Here is a 13,839-nt window from a genome sequence, read left to right as displayed (position 1 = left end):
AAACAATTAAGAAATGAATGTTTTTGCAGCTAAATATATGTACATACGCATGTGTGGACAGGGAAGTGACCTGTACATTTTAAAATCTTAACAATGTTTACACTCAACATCAAACTCCAATCCATATGAGGGATCAAAAAAAAAAATTGACATGTTGGGTCTGATATTTGTGAAATAGCAGCTTCCTTGTGAATTTTTAGGACATCTGCACTGTATACTGAGTTCACATTTTAATTAATTTAATTAATTTAAGCAGTGGTTATCCAGAACATTTTGAGAACACTGTACTACTCATAATTTAATGATAACCTGGGTAAAGTGTGGTGTTATTCTGACTGCTTAGGGCTGTGGTGATCCCCTGCTGTACAAAGCTCAGGCTGTACAAACTTACTGTTTCCTTTAGTAGGATTTCATGACCTTCCCCTATTTACACTACCTCATCGGTTCTGACTCTGAGATGGAAACTTTTAGGGGTCCAGAAACTACAGTCCATTCATAAAGGTAATAATCCTGTTCAGACAAACAGCTAAATCTAATCGTGAAGCAGTAAAGTTCTAGCTGTACATTATCAATGTTAATGCAGAAGACTTTACTAGGTTTCGGTAGCTTTTATTCCTGACTTGTTATCACCAGTACAAAAACGATCATTTCGGCTAGTGCCTTTTCATTTTTCCCCAGAAGCTGATCAGCTATGCAGTAAAGACAAGAGAGTCACCTCCTTCTGTTGGTATAAACAGACTCGGGCATGTCTGCCCTGCCACTGTGGTGGGTATTTTTGTAGCTCTTTCCGTTGGGACTCCGACCCCACCCAAGCTCACAGAGCACTGTGAATATTTTTCTAATTAGAAGAGAAGCAGGGGGCATGTAACCTCTGCAGAATTCCTCCTCTGCTGTGTTCATTTTTGGTGCAGAAGAATGAGGGGGACAGAAATATCTCTACAGTGGTACTCACTCACCCAGCAGTGTAGTAAAAATGTACATGCTGCAACGCGTTTACTATGTTGCCAATACTATCAAATAGAATAGGATAGTGCTGTATAAAATAAGGGTGTAAAATGTTGTGCAATGTCTGTGGCAGTCACTTAATTCAACACATTGACATTAGTATTAGTATTTTTGTGGGTCATTACCAGATTCTCGCTAAAGATTTCCATAAACAATGTGATTTATAGTGGGAATGTTTGCTGTGTGCTAAGTTTAGAGAGTAGTCTGCAGGTTTTATTTTGGGTGGGGTATTGAGTTTTACACGGTTTTGTGCTGTATATCAGCAAGCACTGTGAGTAATTTAAAATGTTGGAATAGGAACTTCCTAATGAATTGTAATCCTGAGATCACAGTATATAGTTATTAATTTAAGATAAGATTATCCAGAACATGTTAAGTACTCCAGAACCTTTTATAAAGTCGTCACTGAATCACAGTATAGTTACCGCATATACAACAGCCTATGTTCTGTGAGACCACTGAGATGACATTTAAAGAGATGTAATGTCCTAAGTTGTTGATACACACTGTTTAGTTTAATGTAGGATGACAGCAAGGCCTGTAAATGGTAATACTCGTAGATACAGTATCAATCAAAATGACTGAAAGAAGCTGTTGAGGAAAGGGAATTTGCAGTGAGAACATGCAAGCTGAAAGTTCAAGAAAAACAGGTGCAGGTGTTGCTGAGAGAATCGTGTCCCATACCCCTGTGTGATGCAGTTAAAGCAGAGCATACATTCGTAATGCTTCATGAAATTCAAAGCGGTTTGATTACACCGTTTAGGTCACATCAGTGTAATGGCATTTCATTCTGTTAAATGTCAAGCACAGCCTAAAATCAGGAACACTTGCATGAGAATGAGTGACGTGTAGAATTGCTGGAGGCTTCCAGTGATAAAAGACCTTAATAGTCCAAATGATCTACATCAGTTTTGGGGAAAGTAGATAGTGGTTGGTATTTTAACATGAAAGATAAACATTAAGCTCAGGCCGTTTAAGAGGTCACACGAGAACACCAAACATTACAGTCAGGATGAAAATTATAGAGATTTATATAGAAATTTATAATTGTGCCATCCCTTTGAATTAAACAGTATGTTTCTGTGCCTTTAAGACTAACATATGTAAATGGCCTCTGTTCTGATTTGCTGAACTGTCTTTGCTTCCCTTACAAAGCAGAGTGAGCAGAAACACTATGTATCTGTATATATATACAGATATTGTCCAATAAAAACTCTTCTTAACCGTTCTTAACTTTGATTGGCAGTTGATGTCAAATAATAGTTTATTCCGAGTCATTTAGAGCATTTCTATTGGTCTATTCATCCCAGATTATTTACTCAATGTACAGAGAAGCTACAGGGTTCAAAACTTGAGATACATGTTGCTCATTGGACAGCAGCAATTTATATATAGATATTGTGCCGGTAAGGAGGCGGGAAAGAGCTGTGGGTCCACCCAGGGCGCCTCTCTACACCGCCCTGAACTGTGCACTTGTGGGCGTTCAGTCCAGGTGGCGGCATAAAAAGGGTCTGCTCAGCCTTACTTGGGAGAGAGTGGACACAGTGATCGAGAGGAGTGAACTGCCAGGGTGTGGCAGAAGGAAGGCAGAATAAAGGTGTGCGAGTCACTTGAGTCATGTGTTTGTGTTGTTTCTAAGCATCGGTCCTCACTGGGTCATGGTCATATATATATACAGTGAGTCCAAGAAGTATTTGATCCCTTGCTGATTTTCTTTGTTTGCCCACTAATAAAGACACTATCCTTCTGCACTTTTAATGGTAGATATATTCTAACATGGAGAGACAGAATATCAAGACAAAAATCCAGAATATAATTTTAAAGAATATATTTTAATTAATTTGTATTTCAATGAGGAAAATAAGTATTTGATCCCTCTTGCCAAACACACTCAATACTTAGTGGCAAAGCCTTTGTTTGCAAGCACAGCGGTGAGACGTTTGTTGTAGTTAACCACAAGTTTAGCACACACACCAGGGGGAATTTTGGCCCACTCTTCTTTGCAGATCCTCTCTAAATCATGAAGGTTGGTGGGCTGTCGCTTGGCAACTCTGACCTTCAGCTCCCTCCATAGATTTTCGATCGGATTGAGGTCTGGCGACTGGCTGGGCCACTCCATGACCTTAATGTGATTTTTCTTGAGCCAATCCTTTGTTGCCTTTGCTGTATGTTTAGGGTCGTTATCATGTTGGAAGACCCAACCACGGCCCATTTTCAGATCCCTGGCAGAGGGGAGGAGGTTGTCCCTCAGGATTGTGCGGTACATGGCTCCATCCATCTTCCCAGTGATGCGGTGAAGTAGCCCTGTACCCTTGGCAGAGAAACACCCCCAAAACATTATGCTTCCACCTCCATGCTTGACGGTGGGCACAGTGTTCTTGGGGTCATAGGCAGCATTTTTCTTCCTCCACACATGGCGGGTGGAGTTGAGGCCAAAAAGTTCAATTTTGGTCTCGTCTGACCACAAAACCTTCTCCCAATAACTTGGTTCATCTTTCAAATGATCATTGGCATACTTGAGGCGCGCCTCCACATGTGCTCTCTTCAGCAGGGGTACCTTTCGGGCACTGCAGGATGTGAATCCATTGTTGCGCAAAGTGTTGCCAATTGTTTCCTTGCAAACTGTGGTCCCAGCTGCCTTCAGGTCATTTGCTAACTCCTGCCGAGTGGTTGCAGGACGATTTCTGACTGTTCTCAGCATCATTGCCACCCCACGAGGCGAAATCTTCTTTGGAGCACCGGGCCGAGGTCTGTTGATTGTCATGTTATACTCTTTAAACTTTCTGATAATTGCACCAATAGTTGTTACTTTCACATCCAACACCTTACTAATCTTTTTGTAGCCCATTCCAGCTTTGTGAAGGTCAACAATTCTGACTCTGAGGTCCTGTGACAGCTCTTTGGTTTTACCCATGTTGGAGACTTGAAATCTGTGTGATCTGTCTGATTCTGTGGACAGGTGTTTTTCACACAAGTGATTAGTGAGAACAGGTGGCTTCAGGTCAGGTAACAAGTTGATTGGGAGTGTCTAACTGGTCTGTAAAAGCCAGAACTGCTAATGAATACTAAGGGATCAAATACTTATTTCACTCCATGAAATACAAATCAATTAATATATATTCCTTAGATTTATTTTCTGGATTTTCTTTTTAATATTCTGTCTCTCCATGTAAGAATACATCTACCATTAAAAGTATAGAATGATCATGTCTTTATTAGTGGGCCAACGAAGAAAATCAGCAAGGGATCAAATACTTCTTGGACTCACTGTATGAATAGGTGAGTGTAGGCTAAAACAGAAGATGTAAATGAATTGGTTAATTTCATGACAGGATGAAGCGTCTGTGGAATGTGCTGCAAAATACCAAGCACTTTGAATTTTAAGATTTGGAAAGCATTTCATTAACCTGCTTTGATACCCTGATACCCCTATTCATTCTTTTTTTTCTGTTAAACAATGAAAGAGACCATCTTTGTTTATTTTGTGTTGAACTTCCGGTGTGACAGCGGACCCACTGATTTAAGTTACAGCCACAGTGATCATAAACATACAGTGAGTAGTATAATATGCTCAGTTAGAGGATGTCCCAATATTTGTAGGAAGGGGAGAGTTTCCTTTGATCAACAGTACAAAAAGATTGAATAGTTGTGGGGAACTATTTAACTTATATCCACCACCTTCCAAAAAGAGGACGTGCATCTCTAGTTGAAGGCGCTTGCATCCACCCAAACATCCACACGCCTGCTCTTACCATTTTGTGGAGGAGAATCCAGCACCAGAACATCCTTAAAGTGCCAGTGCAGCAGATGCGTCAGTTGCTTGTGAGGCTCTTAGGTAGGTTAGAGCTTAAGCTAATGTCTTACCTGATAACCCCACAAACAGTTTATGTGTTTACATTTCACTCATTTACATTTCACATGCTAAATTGTCTATGCCTCTGCCCGATGCCAGAAGAGGCGAAAGCAGCTTCAGGCTCGGTTGCTTCCTCATCCCCATATCACAGCTCTGCTCCCAACAGAAGCAATGTGATGAACGACTTGTCAGTTGGCACAAACGCATAGGCCCACTGGAAATTTCTTTTATTATTATTAGTGATCTAGACAAATTTTTAAGGATCGAGTGTTCTGATTTGTTGTTCTACCACAGTGTTCAGAGCACCATCTATTGTCCTCAAGGCACCATTAACAGACATTTGTCCCTATCACTGTTTTACCAGCGGGAGAACCGTTCGCCTTTATTATTTGTTTTTCAACCAGCACTGAAGAGCTCATTCAGAACCGTGAAGAGGCTAACACTAATGCTAGTACGCACAGAGTGTGTACACACACACACACACAAAGTGACTTGACTGCAGTGTTGTAAAGGAGCTGGGAGCTGAATGGTCTGGGAGGAGAGTCGGGATTATTAATGATATTAAACTCATTATAAAACAGTAATTTTAAGAAAAGTAGAAAGGGGGGGTGTAGAAAGAATGTAAACACTGTAAAACCATTACTTTTTCATAACCTGCTGCAAAGCAAAAGCACAGTGCTGGTTGTTCAGCATAACAGCATCCAAAACATAAGATAACCTGGTTTTGCAGCTATACTTTTTCCTAATTCAGCAAAGTATTCTACAAAAAGGGGTCCAAAATCCCTGGCAGCACCTCTGCATTTACACATGAAAAAAATTGGGCAACCTGGTCAAAATATATTGGAGAGTTAATTGAGTAAAAAATAAATTGTTATGGACCTGCTTTTAACATTTTTCATGACTGAAAAAGACTTTGGAGTGGTTCTGCACTGTTCTACTGACACCAGCACTAATATGACTCATGTTTGGCTAAATAAAAAATAAACCTGCTTAGCTGTTCACAGTGGCAAAACGTTTAACCTGAGTGCCCAAGCTTTTGCATGCTGCTGTATGTTTTTATGACATCACAAAAAAGCTCATTTCCATATGTGTGTTATTGCACTTTCTATATGTGGACTGTAGGGACCGGAGGACCCTTGCAGTGTCTATACACGGATATTAAACTCTTTTACTTTTGTGAAATATCTTACAGAAAAACATCTGTAAAGTTTCAAATGCAGATAATGACACATACTTTTCCTAAATTTCACAAACATATGTGATATGTCTGTAAATACTGGGTTCCTTAAACAGAAACTAGGCTTGCATCTAAAAGGAATTACACTCAGCAAAGCCTCATTCCATTCCCACCCCACAGCCAAGACTAACTGAGCCCTGATTTCAACAAATGATAATGACATAACAACAGAGGTTTCATTGGCCTGTTTCTGAATATGACACCAGTTATAAAAAGCACTCATATGCAGAACCAGATACATTTTAATTGTGCCATATGATAGACATAGCTATCTCTAGTGGCCAGCGTATCTGTCTTTCATTAAAACCTGCATAATAATGCCTATTTGCATTGTTTAACTTTGAGAAAAGTTTTTTTTACCCAGAGAATCTTCGCATAATAAGCATTACACGATCTCACTTCAGCTTTTAAAAAAGACAGCAACTGCATAATGCACAGAGCTCCTGAAGTGCTAACCTATTAAACCCTTGACAAGACCTCTCTTGTTAGCCTCTTAAGCCTTTTTGCATGACTACACCATAAGGACTGTTATTCAGTAAACACAATAGAAGTATAGAAGTAATGAGGGCAAGAAAGGAAAGTCTGGACCTGCTGATGGGTCCATGGGTTGAATCAGAGATGTTCCCCAGGCAGCTGAAATGACTAGGTGATGTTACTTTTCTCTGCACAGATAATTAGCAGCTTTGGACACCCCACCAACGCAGCCAAGAGTGTCACGCCAGAGTGGAAATTCATGCCAGTGTGCAACTCCTGCCTGGGTGACCCCACAGTTAGGTGTGAAATCTGACACAGGCCCTGGACTCTTCTTTAAGTGTTGCCTTTACAAAGTAAAGTACGCATGATATGTAGTGTAGAGCTAGGGTGGGTAAAGGGGCTTCAGAGAGAAAGCGAATGAGAGAAGGAAAGAGAGAGAGAGAGAGAGAGTGAGACAGAGAGAGACCCACTTTAGAGTGGAGGCCAGTCTAGCGCAGCTGTCCTCTAGCATTCCAGAAGTGTCGTCAGATCAGCGCCGGGAGGTTCAGGGACAACTGCTGAAGCGTTTGCACTCTCTTTATGTTTAGCCACTTGCTGGTCGTCACTCTGATCCCTACGCTCGGACCCTTCCTCGCCTCTCCGCTCCGGTCCCATTCCGGCAAGTGCTGGGCCCAAGGCTCCAACCATGGCAGATCAGTATAACACCAACGAGGAGAAGATCCTGAAGGACAGACACGCCAAAGAGATCGACCTGATCAACAGGGACCCCAAGCAGATCAATGAAGATGTCGTGAAGGTATGTGGGTGCTTCTAAGACACCACCCTTTAATGCAGTGTGTTCTGAGGAGCTAACTGTGGAATGCAGGGGCCTAATGTCGTCTAACCTTATCAACACTCAAAAGAACAGGGAAAATTAAGGTGTTCCTTGCAACCAACCACTGCATGTGTTTTAATGTCTTCTCTCACATTGCTGTATATGAAACAGGCCTGTCTGATTAACTGTAAAAACATGAGTTTCATTAATGATTCTTAAATGATTATAAATGATAGTGAGTTCTCTGATGTTTTGATTAAAGGGCTCCATGGAAACAGCTCTGTTTGCATGTAGCGTGCATGGCTTAATGTACTGCTGCTGCAAGGCATGACCCAAAAATAGCCCACAGACATACTTCTGCCAGGCCAAGCTACACTGCTATTATTTATGGACGGGGTATAAGGGCGTGTCAGCTAGATCAGAGCTAGTCTTATTTCTGGTGATATCTACATTTCCAACAGACACTTTGTCACGCTCCAGGTGTAAAAGGAGTCTATAGCATGCAACATGTAGGTGTACATTAATGAGGGAGAATGTGGACTACCAGTACTTGGTAGGAAGCTATGTTAGGATCTGAAATGTTAATAGTGCAGCTGAATGAGTCATGCCTTATGCATGATGTGTACTCACGTTGATAGCAACCCCCATGTGTTGCATGGGTGAAGCAGTGATACACTGCATTCTTACATTTCTCTGCACGTAATGCTGTATTCTAGTCACGAAATAATTGGAAAACAGTGTGAATTCTATTAGCTCTGACACTTTCTCTCCAGAACGTCAATGGCAAGTCAGAATCTCATTAACAGTGCTTCTGAAAAAGAAATCAAAGACTTTTTGTTGTTGGAGAAAACAAAGATGTCTGAATAGATATCTTTACACAGACATCTCTCGTTCTGGTATTTTGAGTGGAAAAAGTGACCATTAATAAAATCTAGACTCTAAACTCTAGACACTAAGCTGTCACATTTGGGCCCTTAAACAAGGGCCTTAATCCCTTTCTGTTCCAGAGAAATCATAGCATGGCTTTTTTGTCTGTTGTCTTAGCAAGAATGGGCCTCATTCACCAATCGTTCTTAAGAGAGAATTTCTGCTTTAAGCCAACTTACTCAGTTTTCACCAATGTTTTCTTATTTGGAATAGCTTTCATGTACGAGAATCTGGGATCAAACATTAGATATAGCTGTGAACAGCTCTTCACTTTGAAAATACATCATGAATCTGTGGTAGACTTTTCTCAGGAATAGATTTCATTTGAAATCCTATTTCTTAGAAAGATATTGCTGAATGAGGTTCAATGGCTTTATGCTGTTGACAGAAGAATCAGAGAAATCATAATAGGGATGTCTGTCCATCCTTATACATGAGATCTACCAGCCTCTTTACTTAAGCCCTGTTACATTAGCCCCCGTTTTTAAAGACTATAACTGCATGATATAGGTGATTAGACTGATCATCTACATTATTTAGTCATTTACAGGTGTGGTCTAAATGACTCTGTATGATTCATTCTAGCTTGAGATGTTAAGCTAGGTCTAAGGTTTGAGATCTGAAGCACTGCTATAAAGACCAACGGTTCATCTGCCCCTGATTACTGTAGCTCATCCGTGTATCAGTACTGACAACTAGTTGTAACAAGTTTCAGAGCAGACATTCAGAGCATTTTGTTCCTCAAACGAACGGATATGAGCTGCTATGTAAGATCCAGAAGCCTATTTAAAGGCAGTTGTCCTGTCATAAATATAGCCACTGTTTACAAGCCGAGTTTAACAGAACTGAAGCTAGGTTAGTCAATCTTAATGCTTACTGTTGTTTTCCATTCACTGGATACTTAAAAGCACAGAATCTGAAATATTAGTGACAGGATTCGGGTATCGAATGTCTTTGTTTAGGGAATTAATCATCACCCATTTGAGGAGTATAAATAGCAGAGTTCCTATGCTGAGAGTCTCCCGCTGAGCCAAATGGGCTGTAACATATCAACAGATTCAACTGCAGTATTATGTTGTTATTTAAAGTTACTGTCACAAGTAAGCTTAATAAATCAGTTTTCCATTTCTTTCCTTCTTGCTCTATTTTTCGTCTTGTGTTTTGCTTCTTTTTCCTCCCAAAATGCTCTTAATATTTTGTGACTCATCATAAATGAATCTATGGTTATCCAAAATCACTTGGAAAAAACATTTTATGCCAAATTACAGGCATACAAGATTTCTCCCAACTTAGCAGTTCAAGTTTTGGCGTTGTGGCCTGTCTGACCAGCTTGACCATTTCCTAGTTCACTGCAAAAAGCAATATCTTGGCAAGTGAAATCATCTGAAATCCAGTCTTACTGTCAAATATTTCTCATTTTAAGACTGCTGTATGATACACAATATGGTCAAAAGTCTTGGGACATCTGCCACTATTTCTTTCAAATAATCAATGGTATTAAAACGTTTATTCTATTAAAAAGTTTATTCTGCTTTTGTTGGAGTAACTGTCTCCACTGTCCAAGGAAGGCTTTCTACTAGATTTTGGAGCACTGCTTTTAACTGGATTTAATTGCATTCAGACAAGAGCATTAGTGAGGTCAGGATGTTGAATAATCACCACCCCACCTCATCCCCAACTCCTAACTCATCCCAAAAGTATTGGATGGAGCACCATCCATCATTCCAGAGAACACAATTCCACTGCTCCACAACTCAATGCTGGGGGGCTTTATACCCCTCTAGCCCATACCTGGCATGAGGCTTGGTGACAATACGTTCATGTTTTTAGTCCAGTGCTATTGAAAATACTTCTCTACAGGGACTAGACAAGCTGTGTGTGTGTGTGTTTGCACATCTCTGTCAGCAATGGGTGCAACTTAAAGTAACTGAATGCATTCATTAGAAGGCTTATATATATTTGGAAATATTTGAACATATAGTGTATTATAATATGAATGTTTTAATTGACTGTTTTTAAGAGTGTTAATCCATTTGCAGTGAATCATTTACCATTAAGAAGCATTGATTTTGACAACAGCAACATTATTTGCATTATGTTTTATAATTAATATCATTATAATTATTATCATTATCATTATTTATTGTCATTAAATAAGATAATTAAGAGAATTAAATAAGACATAAAATTGCTGTAAACAAGTAGAACACATCTAGAGAACAGTTCCCATAAAATATTATTCAATTCTTTTCTCGAAGTGACAAAAAATGACTAGTGTTAATTGGAGTTAAGAAATGTCGGTACGCAGTAATGACGTTTAACCTGTTCATTTGTTCACAACTTAGGTAGATTTCGAGGACGTCATCGCCGAGCCTGATGGCACACACAGCATGGATGGAGTGTGGAAAGCCAGCTACACCACCTTCACCGTCTCCAAGTACTGGTGCTACCGCGTGCTGTCGGCCGTCTTTGGCATCCCTGTGGCCCTGCTGTGGGGATTCTGCTTCGCCTGCATCTCCTTCTGCCACATTTGGGCCGTCATGCCCTGCATCAAGAGCTACCTTATTGAAACCCAGTGCCTGAGCCGAATCTACTCCCTGTGCATCCACACGTTCTGCGACCCCTTTTTCGAGGCACTGGGAAAAGTGTTCAGCAGTGTGCGGGTGGCGCTCCGCAAGGAGGTGTAGAGTTCGAGAAAGGAGATCTTTGTTTACGAAAGCCTGCCAGGGAAACGTGGGGGTTTTGTTTTGCCTTTGTTTTGTCTTTGTCAAAAAAGGTCAGATTTTGATGGGCGTCAACCTGATCCCCATCACCTTTCTATGACGTCAAGCTGGATAGATGTAAGCAATGAAGCAACGCTAGCTGAATGCCGAACGGCATTGCTTACGTCTATGCAGCATTTTATATTCAATGGCATGTGGAGAGGGGCTTAGTGGGCATGTCAGGTTGAGCTGGTCAAGTATTCAGAGAAATATTTATGACGGATTTGAGTGCTGACAGACAGAAGAGCAAGTCTTATTCCTTTGCGTGACGAGGCCTTCTCCCTGTGTGCTCAATAAACGCTTTTATTGAGTGCTAAGCGGCTAACCGTATTCATGTAATGTCACAGAAAAGCCACATAAGAAGGTGAAACTGCTTGTGGAATGATGAATTTCCTTTTGTCCTGTTTTTTACACTCTTAAAAATAAAGTTGCTTCAAATGGTTCTTTGAGTGATTGCATTTAGGGGTGTCAGACACGTCTTCATGTCCGACACTGATAATGAAACCTTGAGTTTCTTCAGAAACCGAGAGTAGTCTTTTTCCCTTCTACGGCAGTGTTGTTAGTTTAACATAAGTTTATTCACTTAAAACATTCTAAAGAGTTTCTAAGAGACATGCCATGTTATTTCAGGAGATTCTAGGCTACTTAAGACATATTTTAAGACAGCCATCTGTCTGAATTTTAGATGTAGATAGTAATAGAATTTAAAATGTTATCATGTTATGATCATAAATTTACTTCATGTCTGCAATTGGATTTGTTGCTTGTAAAGACTATAAAACATGGTTAGAAAGGGTAAGTAGTGCTGCTTGTTATGACGTGTGTATCTGTCTTTAACAAACTGATATAAAGCCCAGAATAGCGGCATGTAGGCTTGCAACCAAGCACTTACCTGATTTGTGACCCTTACCAGTTTAAGGTAAGGGATCAGATTTTTTTTTCTTCCAAAAATCAATCCAGTGAGTCAAGTGATGCCAAGACTGAGTATCAGATCGGTGCACCCCTAACTGTTGTAGAATCATTTTTTAAAGTCTAAAGAAACTTCACTTGATGTAAAGGTTCATTGCCGATTTAAAGGCTCTTTACACTCCAATAAAGCGATTACAAACACGGTTCTTTATGTAAACAAAAGTGGTTCTTCGCTGGCATCACATAAAGAACCATTTGAAGCACCTTTCATTTTAGGAGTTTGAGATGTCTTGATTGTGTTTTTCTTTATCACCATGACCATGTCTCATGTATACTGTGCACAAAATAAATATGTTTAAAGACTGGTCGAATTGTTTTCCTCTTCACATTACAATGCTGAGAAAGTTTATATTGGCAGATTTTGTCACCGGTCAACACATAAGAATCACAAAAAACTTAACAAATGTTGTCCCAGTAGAGTAACAGGTCTAAGTTGTTTTTAAAAAAAGACATGGCCTAAAAACCATGAACTCAGTATGTTTTGCTTCATGAGAGAAGAACCCATAACTATGTATCACCGACTGCAATAGTCATTCGTAATTTTGCAGTGACCCATGTAATGAGTCAGAACCATAATATTCTTCTAATCTCAAATAAATACTGTTTCACTTTCCTGGAGAAAATGACATAATTGTGCACAAGACCCTTGTGCTAAGACAATGTCAGAGTGCTGACATCATTACTAAATTGATTATCCACACTGCCTGCTATAATTTCTCTTGGTTGACTTCACTTAAACTTCCCAAGGTAAGAATCATTAGTGAGCACATGTTTTTGAGGTTTATCTGTTCATTTTCAGGATCTCCCCGGGTACCAAATGATTATATGTTACAGGCAATGTGAGAAGGGTGAAGAAGAAAAGCAGAGCTCTCCGGAGATGTTACATGCCCGAGAAGAGTAGACCATGTGGATTCCCTTCTAGTGTGTTGTTTTGTTTTTGTGCAGGCTAACTAGTCTCGTGGACCTCTAGTCATGGTTCTAGGCCAGAAGTACCAGTCTGGAGCTCCACCATTCTGCAGAGTGACCCATCATAAAAGATCAATTGAAGCATGAAACTATAAGAATGAATTTTTTGGTGTGTTGGATCTGTATTCCAAGACCAGGATTGGAAACCCATGTTTTAAGCCATCAGAGAAAACTATGGTCGAAAGTCTTGAGCTCAGGACATGTCTACCAAGGCACCTTCACAGCTTTCAAATAATTAGCAATTATACACTATATGTTCAAATGTTTTTGGACACCCCTTCTCATGAATGCTGTCAGCTATCTTAGGTTGGCCCCTTGCTGATTCAAATGTGCAAATGCACACACACAGCTTTTCTTTTCCCTGCAGCGAAGTATTGCCAATAGAATAGGACTCTCTGGAGCAGATAAACATGAATCTACTCTGGCACCATGCCTCATGCCTCATGCCCACCCACATTCTTGTAGCTGAATGCAATCAAATCCTCACAGTATTGCTCCAAAAATCTTGGACAGTAGAGACAGTTATTTCAACAAAGGCAGGATCAACTCTTTTTTATACTCTTGATTTCTGAGGAAACAATTTCTGAGTGTCTCAATACTTTTGCCCATAGACGTATTCAGCTTCTTCAAAGTGCAGACATTGTTAACAGGCACACAGCTTATATAGTCTCCACAGCAAAAAAAAGAATGGGACACCCCGGAGCAGCTGCACCTGAGCCTAAGGCTACTGGGCATCAAATATCAGCTAAGGGTATAAATATCCCCGGTATTGGGTGGTAGAGCAGTGGACATTTGTTCTCAGGGGTGATGGAACTCCATCCAATGCTTCTGG

At 40.2% G+C, this 13,839-nt stretch overlaps 1 protein-coding gene across 1 annotated transcript; it reads left to right on the top strand.

The window, feature by feature from the left end:
* Window positions 1–7,254: 7,254 nt before the first annotated feature.
* On the top strand, window positions 7,255–10,997 carry cav3 (caveolin 3). Its single transcript, XM_072683107.1, has 2 exons — window positions 7,255–7,365; window positions 10,656–10,997. The coding sequence occupies exons 1-2, from the start codon at window positions 7,255–7,257 to the stop codon at window positions 10,995–10,997; spliced, it is 453 nt and encodes a 150-aa protein (XP_072539208.1).
* Window positions 10,998–13,839: the final 2,842 nt, after the last annotated feature.

The sequence above is a fragment of the Salminus brasiliensis genome, chromosome 7, assembly GCF_030463535.1.
Source record: "Salminus brasiliensis chromosome 7, fSalBra1.hap2, whole genome shotgun sequence".
NCBI classification, from domain to species: domain Eukaryota; kingdom Metazoa; phylum Chordata; class Actinopteri; order Characiformes; family Bryconidae; genus Salminus; species Salminus brasiliensis.
This window is presented reverse-complemented; position numbering and strand designations above follow the sequence as displayed.